General features: G+C 46.0%; 1 protein-coding gene across 1 annotated transcript in view; it reads left to right on the top strand.

Annotated features, from left to right (window-relative positions):
* The window catches only part of GABRR2 (gamma-aminobutyric acid type A receptor rho2 subunit), a 45,078-nt gene extending 30,221 nt beyond the window's left edge, over positions 1–14,857 (top strand). Inside the window, exons 3-9 of the mRNA XM_003121296.3 lie at positions 1,897–1,964; positions 4,061–4,284; positions 5,388–5,470; positions 5,663–5,803; positions 9,436–9,588; positions 10,905–11,101; positions 14,217–14,857. Of these exons, the coding sequence (XP_003121344.1) occupies positions 1,897–1,964; positions 4,061–4,284; positions 5,388–5,470; positions 5,663–5,803; positions 9,436–9,588; positions 10,905–11,101; positions 14,217–14,528 (1,178 nt within the window). The 3' untranslated portion in view covers positions 14,529–14,857. The remainder of the gene's footprint in view (positions 1–1,896; positions 1,965–4,060; positions 4,285–5,387; positions 5,471–5,662; positions 5,804–9,435; positions 9,589–10,904; positions 11,102–14,216) is intronic.

Here is a 15,236-nt window from a genome sequence, read left to right as displayed (position 1 = left end):
ACAGTGAGGGGTGCAGACACCCCACATGCAGTCACAAATCTGCACATAACTTCTGACTCCCCCCAAACTTAGTTACTAATAGCCTCTATTGACCAGAAACCTTCCTGATACACCGTTGATAAATACATATTTTGTATGCCAAATATATTATACACTGTGATTTTATAATAAAGCTAGTGCAAAGAAAATGTTATTAAGTAAAACTGTAAGGAAGAGAAAATACATTTATAGAACTGTACCGTATTAATACTGTAAGTTTACATTATCTTTTTACAAGAGGAATCATTTATCGTTACTTATGTCAATATTGTCTTATTTGCTACAAAACACTGTATATGCTATACATATTACTAGACACTGAAAATCAAAAGATGAAAAAAATTCATATTTATTTACAGGTATAATGAGAAAGCAGCAATATGACTGCTTCAGGGTAACCTAACCTATACACTAATGAATGAATCATAAAATTTTTATTGCATGCGGTTTCACAGTCATTTCATGATACAGCATTAGAAACAATGTTCCATTTAAAAAAACCCATTTACTGGTGATGACAGTCTGATAGGCAGTTCCTCCAGTTATGAGAGAGAGAGGCATCCTGTATGGTAATGTAATTCTTTGAAAGCAAAGTTATAAGGCAGTAAGAAAATAAAATACATTGTTAGTTTTAGAGTAAATATCACTCACACTATGCCTATGTAATGATAGACTAGTATCTATACCTATATTTTATGCATTCATGCAGTATCTAACTTTCTTAATTTGTTAACATTTCTAGGCTGTGTGGTTCATCTGTGAGTTTTTTCAAATTGTTGCAAATCTCCAAAATTTTTTCCAATACATGTATTGAAAAAAACCCACACATCAATGGACCCTCACAGTTCAAACCTATGTTGTTCAAGGGTCAACTATATAAGTTCACAGCCCACTAGGTTCACAAAATGAATTTATTGGTGTCACCATCACCCAGCCCAAGAAAGAGAACAGGAACCCACAGATAAACATAGTATTAGAAATCCTGTCACAGGCCAGATAAAATTGAGCACTGAGCTTCTGTGTTACATGTATTTTGATAGTTCTCAATGGACATGTCCTGAAAGGATTTCAAAATCTCATCCAGTGTTGTCTTTCACTGTGATCTAACTGTGTACAGAGAAGACCTTGTCCACCCAGGTTGACGTCTTCTAGCAGGCAGGACCCCAGCTCTCTGTTAGGTGCTCTTAGGTACCATTCAAACGATGAATGAATACAGCCCTGGGCATGCAAGTGCCCCAAACCTGCATAGAGGCTGTTTCTGTCCTTTCTATTTATTTTTACGTATTTTTAATTTTTTCCACTTCTCTGCAGCATAAAGAAGTTCCCAGGCCAGGCATGGAATCTGAGCCAGAGCTGTGACCTATGCCACAGCTGCAGCAACACTGAATCCTTAACCTGTTTCTCTGGGCTAGGGATCAAACCTGCACCGGCACAGAGATAAAACGGATCATTACCCCACTGTGCCACCGGGGGAACTCCTCTGTCCTTTCTAGATGTCACAGGAGGACAAATCACCAGGGTCTCCACTCCAACACTGGAGTAACATTAGTTCCTTTATCCTGCAGAGGCAGCCCTGGGATGTAGGAAGTAATGATATAGTCATCCACTCATGCAACAAGCATGGATTAAACACCCACTTTGGCCCACGAAAAGCACCTAAGGTAGACACAGCCCCTGCCCTCATGGAGAAAGCTTGGGCTCCCCAAAGCCAGGAAGCAGCAAGAGAACCCTCATGGGATTCGAACCACCACTTCACTCCTGCTCCACTGAGCTCCCTAGGGGAAGGGGGTTCGGCTGCCTCCGGGTCCAGTGCTAGAGAGGAATGCACCTTAACCAGCTGTCTTTGACCTTCTGCAGGCCCTGCCATCCCAGTGGGTGTGGACGTGCAGGTAGAGAGCCTGGACAGCATCTCAGAGGTGGACATGGTATGTGAGCCCCTGGCGGGAGCTCTAGGGTGAATGGTATGGCTGAGGTCCTCTGAGAGCCTGCAGGGGGTGGGGCCACACAGGTGCCAGCTGTGCCTGGGTGTGGAGCCAGAGCTAGAGGGGCTACAGCTGCGGCTTGGAGGTTAGCCCTGGGGCAGTAAAATCTACAGCAGGGCTTCTCTGGATTGATGGGTAAAAATATCTTGGGGAGTTGATTAAATGCAGATCCCAGGTCCCACGTTCTCCGGGAGAAGTCCAGCACTTTTCGTTTTGAACACATGACTCCCAGAGATGTGAGTGGTCAGACGAAACACACTTGGAGGAGCACAGGAGGTGGACACGTTCACCTTGAAATTCTGTAGGTTTCTGATCACCAGGGCCTGCCGGGAACACAGCTCCCCTGTCTACTCTTTGGCAGTGCCCAGGAGGATCGGGTGGTCCCGGGAGCCTCTTTGAAGAAGCCTCATTTCAGCTGAGACCTGACAGCCATGGGGAGGGCCCAGCAAGAGCGTGTAGGAGGTCTCAGGCAGAAGAAACAGAGTTTGTTGTAGGAGGTCTCAGGCAGAAGAAACAGAGTTTGCAAACTGAAAGGGGAAGAGAGGGCCTGGAGAGGTGGGCTGGTGGGCCCTGCAGCACAGCCATGAGAGGTCTGGGTGTGGTCCATAGAGCAGAAGTGAGCCCACTACATCTTTCCAGCCTTCCTCCACCTGCTCCCAGACAAGGCTCTTCTCAGTAGTTGTTTGCACTCAAGTGTTAGCTCTGGCTAGGGGGTAAAGTCTACACTCTTGGTTTAAGGCATCAACTATGCAGATGAGGAGAAATTTTTAACAGGATAAGCTTTCAGGCTGAAATTACACTAGGTATGCAGCTGCCCATCTTCTCATCCATTCATTTCCCCCATTGGTCCATCCTGCAAATATTTATTGAGTAGCCACTATTGTGTCTTGCCAGGCACTAACTAGGGTCTAGAGAATCAGTGGTGGGCAGGACACAGTTCTGCTTCGAAGGTCTTATAAGTCTAATGGTAGAAACCTAAATGGGACACCTGGCTGTCTGGGTTTCTGCAAGTGTCTAAGTTGAATTGAAGGTTAGCCAGTAAGTAATGAGCTGTGTGTGCCAAGGTCTAGGTGTGAGAGAGAGCAGGGCTTTGAGGAAGTTGGCCCCAAGTCTGGCGATAGGCATTTTAGCTGCTGTTTTCATTCGCAAAGCCTGAAGCATGGGCTGTGCCATCTCCTGGGCTCCAACCCCACAAGGCATGAAAGTGAGCCTCTTTCTTTCTTTCTTTCTTTCTTTCTTTCTTTCTTTCTTTCTTTCTTTCTTTCTTTCTTTCTTTCTTTCTCTCTTTCTCTCTTTCCCTCTCTCTCTCTCTCTCCTTCTTGCTTTCTTTCTTTTTGTCTTTTTTTTGCCATTTCTTGGGCCGCTCTCATAGCATATGGAGGTTCCCAGGCTAGGGGTCAAATTGGAGCTGTAGCCGCTGGTCTACGCCAGAGCCACAGCAACTCGGGATCTGAGCCACGTCTGCAACCTACACCACAGCTCACGGCAACGCCGGATCCTTAACCCACTGAGCAAGGCCAGGGATCCAACCTGCAACCTCAGGGTTCCTAGTCAGATTTGTTAACCACTGCGCCATGACAGGAACTCTGAGGCAATCTCTTTCTTAAGTCACCAATGCCATTGCCTCTGGTGACATCCCACAGGGCTGCAGAATTGTCATCTTTGACTTTGGAGGCTGAGCCTGAGGTGTCCCTCCCAGGGGTGGGTAGAAGGTTAACCGTCAGAAAAGGAGCTTTGAAAGCCATCTCTGGAGTTCCCATTGTGGCTCAGTAAGTTAAGGACATGATGATGTCTCTATGAGGATGAGGGTTCCATCCCTGGCCTTGATCAGTGGGTTAAGGGTCTGGTGTTGCTCCAGTGCCACATATATGGCTTGGATCCCATGCTGCCATGGCTGTGGCATGGGCCTCAGCTGTAGCTTCAATTTGACCCCTAGCCTGGGAACTTCCATATGCCACAGATGCAGCTGTAAAAAAGACGAAAAGAAAAGCAAGAGAGTCACTTCGGTCTGGTCTCATCCCGGCTCCCCCCTCCTACAGGACTTCACCATGACCCTGTACCTGCGGCACTACTGGAAGGATGAGCGGCTGGCCTTCCCCAGCACCAGCAACAAGAGCATGACCTTTGATGGCCGGCTGGTGAAGAAGATCTGGGTCCCCGATGTCTTCTTTGTTCACTCCAAGAGATCCTTTATCCATGACACCACCACAGACAACATCATGCTGAGGGTGTTCCCGGATGGGCAGGTGCTGTACAGCATGAGGTAACTGTCCACAGGGTCATGACTTCTGGGTCCAATGCCATGCTCATATGTGTGGACAATGCCAGGGATAGTTTGACTGATTTCCCACTGTATTGTCAGAGCTAAACTGTGCTTTTCACACTACATGAGAAAACAGTACTTGCTGAATGAATTAGCTTGTCCACTCTTGGTTTCAAAACCACAACCAAATCCCCCTTCTATTTTTTTTTTTTAAAGGAAGTTCCTGTTGTGGCTCAGCAGGGTAAGAACCCCAACATAGTCTCCATGAGGATGGGGGTTCTACCCCTGGCCTCAAGCTGCTGTGTAGGTCAAAGATGTTGTTCAGACCTGGTATTGCCATGGGTTCGATCCCTGGCCCAGGAACTTCCACTTGCCTCAGGTGTGGCCAGAAAAAAATTACAAAGCTATAGTGCAATATCTTTGAAACAATTTCTCCACAGACAGAAGAGTTAGAAAAATATATTTTGGGAGTTCCTGTTGCAGCTCAGCAGTAATGAAACCAACTAGTATCCATGAGGATGAGGGTTCGATCCCTGGCCTCACTCGGTGGCTTAAGGATCTGATGTTCCTGTGGCTGTGGTGTAGGCCAGCAGCTACAACTCCAATTTGACCCCTAGTCTGAGAAATTCCATATGCTGCAAGTACGGATCTAAAAAGATGAAAAGAGGAGTTCCTATCATGGCTCAGTGGAAACGAATCTGACTAGCAACCATGAGGACACAGTTTTGATCCCTGGCATTGCTCAGGGGGTTAAGGATCCCGTGTTGCCTCGATCTGTGGTGCAGTTCTCCGATGCAGCTTGGATCCCGTGTTACTGTGGCCGTGGTGTAGACTGGCAGCCATAGCTCTGGTTTGACCCCTAGCCTGGGAACCTCCATATGGCATGGGTGTGGCCCTAAAAAGACCAAAAAAAAAAAAAAAAAAAAAGGATGAAAAACAAAACAAAACAAAACAACCCTCTAAACCTTAAGTTAGAGATCCGGGTTTCCAAACTCCTGAAGAAGACGTGAGGAGGCAGCTTGGTGTATCTGTGTCCTTCCGTCTCTGGGCTGGCATATGAGCCAATAATACTGAACCAGCCAATGCATTTGTTTGGGTTCCAGGATTACAGTCACCGCCATGTGCAACATGGATTTCAGCCACTTTCCCCTGGACTCCCAGACCTGTTCGTTGGAGCTAGAAAGCTGTACGTATCCATATTCCTAAAAACAAATCTTTGCCTTATTCCCTCTTTTGTGCCATTGTAGTAACTGTGAGACTAAGAACTGCTCCTCTGTGATAAAACCTGTTTATTCCCAGGCTGGTGTAGGATTGCCTGGTTGCCCCACCCTCCCTCTGAAGAAAAGGGTCAAATTAACTTCTTTTCCTCTCCTCAAAGATGCATATACAGATGAAGATCTGATGCTGTATTGGAAGAATGGGGACGAATCCCTGAAGACAGATGAGAAGATCTCCCTGTCTCAGTTTCTGATTCAGAAATTCCACACCACTTCCAGGCTGGCCTTCTACAGCAGCACCGGTAGCTCACTTTTGCTGCAGTTGGATTCAAATGTGGAAGAGAGCACATTAGAATTCTTCTCCAGGAGTTCCCATCGTGGCTCAGTGGTTAAGGAATCCGACTAGGAACCATGAGGTGGCGGGTTCTGGCCTTGCTCAGTGGGTTAAGGATCCGGCGTTGCTGTGAGCTGTGGTGTAGGTCGCAGACGCGGCTTGGATCCCGAGTTGCTGTGGCTCTCGGCATAGGCCGGTGGCTACGGCTCTGATTAGACCCCTAGCCTGGCAACCTCCATATGCCGTGGGAGCAGCCCAAGAAAATGGCAAAAAGACAAAAGAAAAAAAAAAAAAAGAATTCTTCTCCAGCCTCAACCTTTTCCCTTTCCAATGCAAAGAATTTTTAATTAGTCTGATAATATGTAGTCCAACAAAACAAAAACAGCACTGAAAGTTAGGGATTTTAAAAGTTACTGCCCTCTGAAATTCCACGGCTGGAATGATTCAGCTAACACCCTTGCAGACATCTTGCTTTAATTATGTAATTTTACCAACAAAAGAAAAAAAAGAAAGAAAAGAAAAATATTTCAGAATTTCCCCCCCTCTAAAAAATTATGTAATTTTACAAAAGTGGGGTCAGATTTGACATGCTATTCCGCCACCTGATTCATTTGACTTAAAAATATGGTTGGATAGCTTTCTGAGAAAATGTATTTATTACCTACATTCAGAGTTATAGATTCCTTTCCTGTGAGTAGGATAACCTCTTCTTGGATCCTGGGGCTGTGTTTGAAGTTTTGAGAGGATCCATCTGTCAGCTTTTCTCTAATCTCACCATTAGCAGTTGTATTAGTTTCCTAAAGTTGTTCTAACAAAGTACCACTGATGGGGTGCTTGCAACCATGGATGCTTGGTCCTCGCAGTGCTGGGCTGGAAGTCTGAGTGCCACGCTCCTTCTGAAGAGTCTGGGGAGAAGTCCTTCCTTGTCTCTTCCTAGCTCCTGATTGTTGAGACACCCACCAACCCCTGCCTCCATTGTCACGTGGCATTCTCCCTGTGTCTCTGGTCTTCCCATGGTGTTGTGCCTCTGTGCGTTGGTGTCTAAATTTCCCTCTTCTCTAGGGACACCGGTCACTGGATTATGGCTCACCCTAATGCAATATGACCGCATCTTACTTTGATCATGTGTACAAAAACCCTACTGCTCAATAAGGTCACATTCACAGGGAGCGGGAGTTAGCGACCGACTGCCTCTGCATGGCCACCAGCTCCCAGGTCGCCTCCTGACTCCCACCCTCTGTCCGCAACATCAAACACTGGAGAAGGGGGAGCCCCAGCCAAGGTGGCGTTGGCTCAGGACAGCATAGCCCATGCTTGTGTCCCTTTACGCCCACACTGCCCATCCTCATCCCTCTCTTCTCTTTCACTCTAATTTCTATTGCCACACAATGTTCTTTTCTCATCTGTTCTTGGCAAATTCCTGTCGATTCTCTTTCTAAAATCATTTTTAAGAGTTTCCTATATAATTTTTACAATGTGCCATTGTTTTGTGTGCCTTATATGAATTAATTTTTACCCAACAAATCTATGGTGTAGATATGATCCCCAGGGTTTTTTTTTTTTTTTCTTTTTAAGGGCTGCACCTGTAGCACATGGATGTTCCCAGGCTAGGGGACGAATCTGAGCTGTAGCTGCCCACCTATGCCACAGCCACGGCCATGCAGGATCTGGGTTGCATCTGCGACCTACACTACAGCTCATGGCAACACTGCATCCTTAACCCAATGAGCAAGGCCAGGGATCAAAGCTGCCTGGGAACTTCCATACACCATGGGTGCAGCCCTAAAAAAAAACAAAACAAAACAAAACAAAAACACAAATAAAAAAATAAATAAAACTTGTCTTCCGCTCCCAGTATTTACTATGTACCAACAAGCAGGTTTACCTTCCTGCTGGGAGAGGGACTGTCACCCAAGACTGATCTTTTTGGAACCCAAGTGTACATTTTCAAAGTTCCTGCTTCCCTCCTAGTGTTTCCAAGACAACTCTCCCTGATTTTCTTAGACAGAAGGAAAGGATAATGGAATAGTCCTTAAAGAACAGAGTTATTGGCCCTTTGAGAAAGATGATGTGCAAACCTAAGGAACAGTGATTTCCCTCATGGGTACCAATTTAAGTAGGGAAAGTGAAGCTGATGTAATTGAACAAAGGCTGTGGGATGAGTAAATGATTAGTAGTTTGTGTCACATTCAAAGATGACTTTCTATTTATCCACGCCACTAAAAGCTCCTGTCTCTTTTAAACAACCCAGAAACCTGCACGGTACCCTGTGTCAAGCTTGTCTGGACCCAACCTATTGTTCCAGCCTTTCCCTATGACCCAGCCCTTCCCTTTCCTGACTCAATGCTAACTTTCCACTCCAGCCAGATGGTCTTTGTTGTCTTTGTCCCTCAGCAGTATTTTTCCGGGAGCAGCTTGAGGTCCACCTGCATTCCCCCCCCCCCACCTGCAGAGGATGTTGGACAAGCAGATTTCTGGGCCCCACTCCAGGCTACAGAGTTAGAACCTCAGGGGGGTGAAGCCCAGGAATCTGTATGTTTTACAAAGGATTTTTTTATGCACACCTGCTTTGATCCCAGTGGTTGGGCTTGTGGATCATTTGAAACCTTACCATTTCATTCCTTTTTTACAACTATTAATCACGATTCTCCACTTGCCAGCATGAAATAGACACTATACCATCTTTTTTTTTCCCCTGAGAAATGAGTAAATGGTCAAGGACTTGTACAAGGTGGATGGGGTAGCTTCCACAAGGTGGATGGAGTGTCAGGAGTAGAAGGATGTCAGACTTTAGAATCATTGAAGGGCCTATTTTTTCTTGTGAAGGATGTGGAGGTGACTGAGCTGACCCATCTCACGATAAAGGGGACAGTGACAAGGGCCCAGCTCTGCTGGCTCCTGCCTCAGCCTCAACAAAATAGAACCAGCCCAAATTCTTAGGCTCCTAAGCAGGGAGTCACTTAGGAAAATGATTGTGGTTTGCAAGTAACAAATACCAAACAACTAAACCTAGATCTCTGTTTATTTCTACCTTTCCTCAAAATACTGTGAAGCAAAGTTAGATAAGATAATAACAAAGAGGGAGTTCCCATTGTGGCTCAGTGGCAATGAACCCAACTAGTATCCGTGAGGATGGAGGTTCGATCCCTAGTCTTGCTCAATGGGTTAAGGATTCAGCGTTGCTGCAAGTTGCAGCCTAGCTCACAAATTTGGCTTGGATCTGGTGTTGCTGTGGTTGTGGCATAGGCTGGCAGCTGCAGCTCCAGTTCAACCCCTAGCCTTGGAACCTTCATATACTGTAGCTGGGGCCCTAAAAAGACAAAAAATTAAAAAAGTAAATAAAAAGCAAAAAAAAAAAAGGCAAACAATTAAAGAGAATAAATAAAAGAGTGAATGTACTAATATACTAGGTATTGGCAAGGTACTTGTTTATGGGAGAGAGGGCTTAGATTTTAGAAAGAATATGTATTATATTAAGCAAATGGATCATTAACTTTTAACTTTCTGCTGAAGATGTGAGCAATGACAGGGAAGGAAGGGCTCCCCGGGATGGAGTTTGTGTTTGCGATGGATGCTCACTGGCTTCTCTGTGTCCCCCAGGCTGGTACAACCGTCTGTACATCAACTTCACGTTGCGTCGCCACATCTTCTTCTTCTTGCTCCAAACCTACTTTCCTGCCACCCTGATGGTCATGCTGTCCTGGGTGTCCTTCTGGATCGACCGCAGAGCCGTGCCTGCCAGAGTCTCGCTGGGTAAAAAAAGCATTTGCTATGGTGTGGCAGGGTGGTTATTTTCTTTCAACCCATCACTGTGTAAAGAAGATGTAAAAACATCACTCAGGGCTCTTAACCAATAGGCTGCCCGAGTCAGAAGGAGCAAACCTTCCTCCTGTTTCTTGCCTTCCATTAGCACTCTGCCCTTGGTTCCCCAGACCACACCGTGGAAACGACAGGGAGCTCAGACCACCTCAGCTTTACTTGAGTTATTTCAGAGAGATGGTGCCTATTTTCAGAGTAGACTCCTACCACCAGCAATGTCAAAACTCAGCATGTTGATAAATAAGTCAGTTTGACAGATGACCAAACTTACCATGTCAAGACAAACATTTGGTTTGTTGGCCTTATGTAATAGATAGGCTAAGAGTTTGGGGGTAGGGCCCATATTTTTTTATTTCTGGGAAGGAAAGGGATGAACCCCCTGGAGTTGTGGTTTAGTGCTTCGCAGATGCCCTGAAATTCCAGAGTGAACATTTGCAACCCATCATTGTCCCTTTGGGCAAAATCAGGCTGGGCCCTGAGAAACGTGAGCATTTAACCAGCAAGTCTTAGGGAATAAGAAACTGGCATGATAGGCTTCCAGGAATTTCCAGTCTTCCTGGACTTAGGTGAGGGATGGTGCATTCATTCCTTGAAGCATAGCAACTGTTTTTTTTTGGTTGGTTTGTTTGTTTTTGGTTTTGTTTTGCCTCTTTTATTTAATCTTTTTTCTGTTTAGGGCCACACCTGGGGCATATGGAGGTTCCCAGGCTAAGGGCTGAATAGGAGCTGTAGCCGCTGGCCTACACCACAGCCACAGCCATAGCCACGCCAGATCCAAGACAAGTCTGTGACCTACACCACAGCTCATGGCAACACCAGATCCTTAATCCACCGAGTGAGGCCAGGGATCGAACCTGCATCCTCGTGGATACTTGTTAGGTTCATAAACCACTGAGCCACAATGGGAACGCCTATTTAATTTTTAAAAATTTTTCTTTTTCAAGTGATGTACAGTTAATATACACAGCCCCTGCTTTAATTTCCACACCTGAGCTGATCCTTTGGGAAGCACCCCTGATCTTGGCAGCCACATCACAGGAACCCAAGCACCAAGGGGCTCAACGTGAAAGGGGACAGGCAGCGAGTGTGGGAGGGATGGCCGAGGTGGGGGGATGCTCGGCCCCAAGAGGTGGAAACATGCCCCAGGCCCTTCTTGTTAGATTTAAGAGGGAGAGAATATGACTTTGTGAAACGTGGGGGCTGTTTTGTAGCCTTGATGTCAGCGGCTGACCTAAAGCTGGATGTTGCAGGGATCACCACGGTGCTGACCATGTCCACCATCATCACGGGCGTGAACGCCTCCATGCCCCGCGTGTCCTACATCAAGGCCGTGGACATCTACCTCTGGGTCAGTTTCGTGTTCGTGTTCCTCTCGGTGCTGGAGTACGCAGCCGTCAACTACCTGACCACAGTGCAGGAGCGGAAGGAGCGGAAGTCACAGGAGAAGGCAAGAGACGTTTCATTCATTTCCTGGAGGCCAGACTGCTGGTTGGATGAGCGCAGGGGGAGGGAGCTTGCCTGGAGAAAAGGGAGATGCTTGTGCAAAAGGAGGAGGATCTATTTTAGAATAGTCTCACTTCTCCCACAAAGGATCCCAGAACGTCTTTGGACAAAGACTAGGAAGACTTGGGTTCTTTGGGCCAACCCTGCTGGTTAAGTTGGGTCTCAGTTTCCTTGTCTGTAAAAAAAAAATGTAAAACAGAAGCCTCACTCCTCTCAGGGTTATTGTAAGGGTCACATAAGATAATGTGTTTTTTTTGTTTCATTTTTTTGTCTTTTTGCCATTTCTTGGGCTTCTCCTGTGGCATGTGGAGGTTCCCAGGCTGGGGGTTGAATCAGAGCCGTAGCTGCCAGCCTACACCAGAGCCACAGCAAGGTGGGATCCGAGCCACATCTACAACCTACACCACAGCTCATGGCAACGCTGGATCCCCAACCCACTGAGCAAGGCCAGGGATTGAACCCGAAACCCCATGGTTCCTAGTCAGATTGTTAACCACTGAGCCATGACGGGAACTCCCAAGATAATGTTTTATGAAAGTTGTTTGGAAACTGTATGGTTCTAGGCACATATAAAGTATCACTCTTATTACTGAATGTGTTTAGGGAAAATGTCTCTATGGCCTGTGAGCAGGCAAGAGCAAATTTCTAGAATAAAAATCTCCTGTATCTATCAGTGCCCTGGCCCAGTGAAAATTCAGCCACATACAATTTAGCCTTTCAATTCATTGGAAATTCTATGCTGTCTATACGTATTGCACTGTATGATCCTAGGTATTAAACTATCCTATGAGATGGAATGTAAATGGAGAATTCAGGGCAATGCACAAGGGCAGAGGGAAAGTCTGTTCTATTCATATGCAAACTCTTATTAAGCACATTGAGAAATAAAGTGCCATCTTGTTACCAAATCCTTGCCGACCAAAAGGGGTGTTCACCGAAGATCAGGGGATGTGAAAATCTCATATTTCTGTGTATCTAGGTGGCTAGGAGATCCTTAGTACAAGGGATCCTCTTCCTAAATTTTAGGAAAGAGGACTTGCTGCCTTTTCAAAAGTAGTCTTTTTTTTTAACGGCCATACCCTTGGCATATGGATGTTCCCAGGCCAAGAACTGAATCTATGCTGCAGGTGCAGCAGTGTCAGATCCTTTAACCCAGTCAGTGGAGTACTGAACCTGAGCCTCCTCAGTGACCCAAATTGCTGCTGTCAGATTCTTAACCCACTGTACCACAGTGAGAACTCTCTCAAAAATAGTCTTTTAATACCCCCATCTTAGCTGTTAAATATTTCCACATTGGCTTCAAATATGCTAAATTGGTTAAGAATTTTTTTTTTTTTTTTTTTTTTTTTTTTTTGCTTTTTAGGGCCACACCCTCGGCATATGGAAGTTCCCCAGGCTAGAGGTTGAATTGGAGCTGCAGCTGCTGGCCTACACCACACCCACAACAATGCAGGATCCAAGTTGAATTTGTGACCTACACCACAGCTTGTGGCAACATGGGATCCCAACCCACTGAGTGAGGCCAGGGATTGATGTCATATCCTCATAGATACTAGTCAGATTTGTTCTCACTGTGCCACAACAGGACTCCCAAGAATTTATATTTTAAATTTTATTCAAAACTTTTTGCATTTCAAATGATTTTTGCATTCCAAAGCTTCCTAGTATTCATCTTCGTATTTGAAGATCCATGGTAATAGAAAGCAGGGTACAAAATGTCATTATTTCATTTTCCCTGATGGAAAAAGAGAGGCACCATAATAGGGCTGACAGCCAGGTTAGAAACATATTAAAGCCAACGTGTAGAGAATAACCCAAGTTCAGTCGGTCAGTTGGCCAACACCAACCAAACACAAACCTTTTTGACTTGGGTATGTGAATCCTTGTTTAAATTTTCATTGATCTGGAGTTCCCGTCGTGGTGCAGTGGTTAACGAATCCGACTAGGAACCATGAGGTTGCGGGTTCTTTCCTTGCCCTTGTTCAGTGGGTTGACGATCCGGCGTTGCCGTGAGCTGTGGTATGGGTTGCAGATGCGGCTCGGATCCCTCGTTGCTGTGGTTCTGGCGTAGGCCAGTGGCTACAGCTCCGATTCGACCCCTAGCCTGGGAACCTCCATATGCCGTGGGAGCGGCCCAAAGAAATAGCAAAAAAAAAAAAAAAGACTAAATAAATAAATTTTCATTGATCTGTAAATTGCTCATTACCAAATGCCTTTGGGTTATATTTAAGTACTTTTGATTTACAATTCATGGACCTTCCTATATAGAGTCATTCAAAATATAGCAAAGCCTTCATCCAACAAATATGGATGCTTTGCTGACTCAGATTGTGAGGAGGAGTTAAGCAAAGCCATTTCCTTTCCTCCAACTTATTTTTTATAAACATTTTCATACTTGGGAAATGGTTGAAAAAATAGCATAACACACATCCATACACACTGCCCTTCCATCCAACATTGTTGATATTTTGCCATTTTTATGTGAGTTTTTTCTCACATAAACATCTCACATTTGGTCGATGGAGACAAACTATTTAAAAATGGACAGACACCATGACCCTTTACCTTTAAATGTAGCTCTTTAAAATAAGGACCCTCTCCTACCTAACCATATTTTGATTCATGCACACAGAGCTGGGGGCCCTTGACTGGAACCAGAATGTGTGGTTTAAAGTCCTGCCTCTGACGCTAGCTGTGTGATCTCGGGGGAGAGTGGTATAGCTTCTCTTGAACTCGGTTTTTGCCTCAGCCATTAAGGGCATTTGGACTAAATCAGTGGTTCTGGATCCTGGCTGCATAGTAGAACCACCTGAGCATCTTAAATTACTCTAGAGTGGAGTAATACTGAGCCTGAGCATGGCAGTGTAAAGAGCTCCCCAGGTGATTCTAATGCCAAGGTAGCACATCGTTGGACAAAATGATCTCTAGAGATCTTTCTGGTTCTGCCTTTCTGTGGCTCTCAGTAGCCATAGGCTTTCCTCTCAGTCTGGGCTGCCTCCTCTAGGCCTGTCACAGATCTAAGCGTGCCTGATACCTCCCCTTGTGTTTTCTGCCTGCAGTTCTCATGCATGTGTGGAATGCTTCCCTCAAGAACCATGATGCTGGATGGAAGCTACAGTGAATCTGAGGCCAACAGCCTGGCCGGGTACCCAAGAAGCCATATTCTGACAGAAGAAGAAAGACAAGACAAGATTGTGGTCCACTTGGCCCTGAGCAATGAGTCCAACTCCTCCAGGAAGAAGGGGCTGCTGAAGGGCCAGATGGGTCGTCGCATCTTCCAGAACACCCATGCCATCGACAAATACTCCCGCTTGATATTCCCGGCCTCCTACATATTTTTCAACTTAATCTATTGGTCAGTGTTTGCCTAGGGGCTCAGGGGCTGTGTCTGGGGAAGGGCGTGGACATCTATGGGGTCTGGCTGGCCGCCCACACATGGACCTGCTGACCGTGTCCCCTCACAGACAGAGCAGCAGCTCCTGGACCACCTCGGGCAGCATCCCCACTCCAGGAGGAGCCCTGGAGCCCTCCAGCTGCCCTTTCCCAGACCCCACGGGCTTGCTCGTCCTTCACGCTGCGTTGTGTCCCACTTCCTGCCTCTCTGGGACTATCTATCTCCTTCTGTTCTTGTGTGTGAGCAGGCTCATGAGAGCCTCCCTCCAATTAAAAAAAAAAAAAAAAAAAAAAAAAAAAAAGGGGAGTTTCAGTCCTGGCACAGCAAAAAAGAATCCGACTAGGAACCATGAGGTTGCAGGTTTGATCCTTGGCCTTGATCAGTGGGTTGAGGATCCGGCCTTGCCGTGAGCCGTGGTGTAGGTTGCAGACATGGCTTGGATCTGGTGTTGCTGTGGTTGTGGTGTAGGTTGGCAGCTGTAGCTCTGATTTGACCCCTAGCCTGAGAACTCCATATGCTGTAGGTGCGGCCCTAAAAACAAACAAACAAAAGAGTCAAATGCCTCCCAGATGAACATTCTAGACCCTATGAAGCCTAGGATTCAGTTGTAATGGGAAGGGAAGAATGAAAGGTAAGCTTAAGGGCATTCTGGATAGGTGACATGAATTAGGATGCCAAATGGAAA

The sequence above is a fragment of the Sus scrofa genome, chromosome 1 (assembly GCF_000003025.6).
Source record: "Sus scrofa isolate TJ Tabasco breed Duroc chromosome 1, Sscrofa11.1, whole genome shotgun sequence".
NCBI classification, from domain to species: domain Eukaryota; kingdom Metazoa; phylum Chordata; class Mammalia; order Artiodactyla; family Suidae; genus Sus; species Sus scrofa.
Note: the sequence above shows the minus strand (reverse complement) of the source record. Positions and strands in the feature narration are given on the sequence as shown.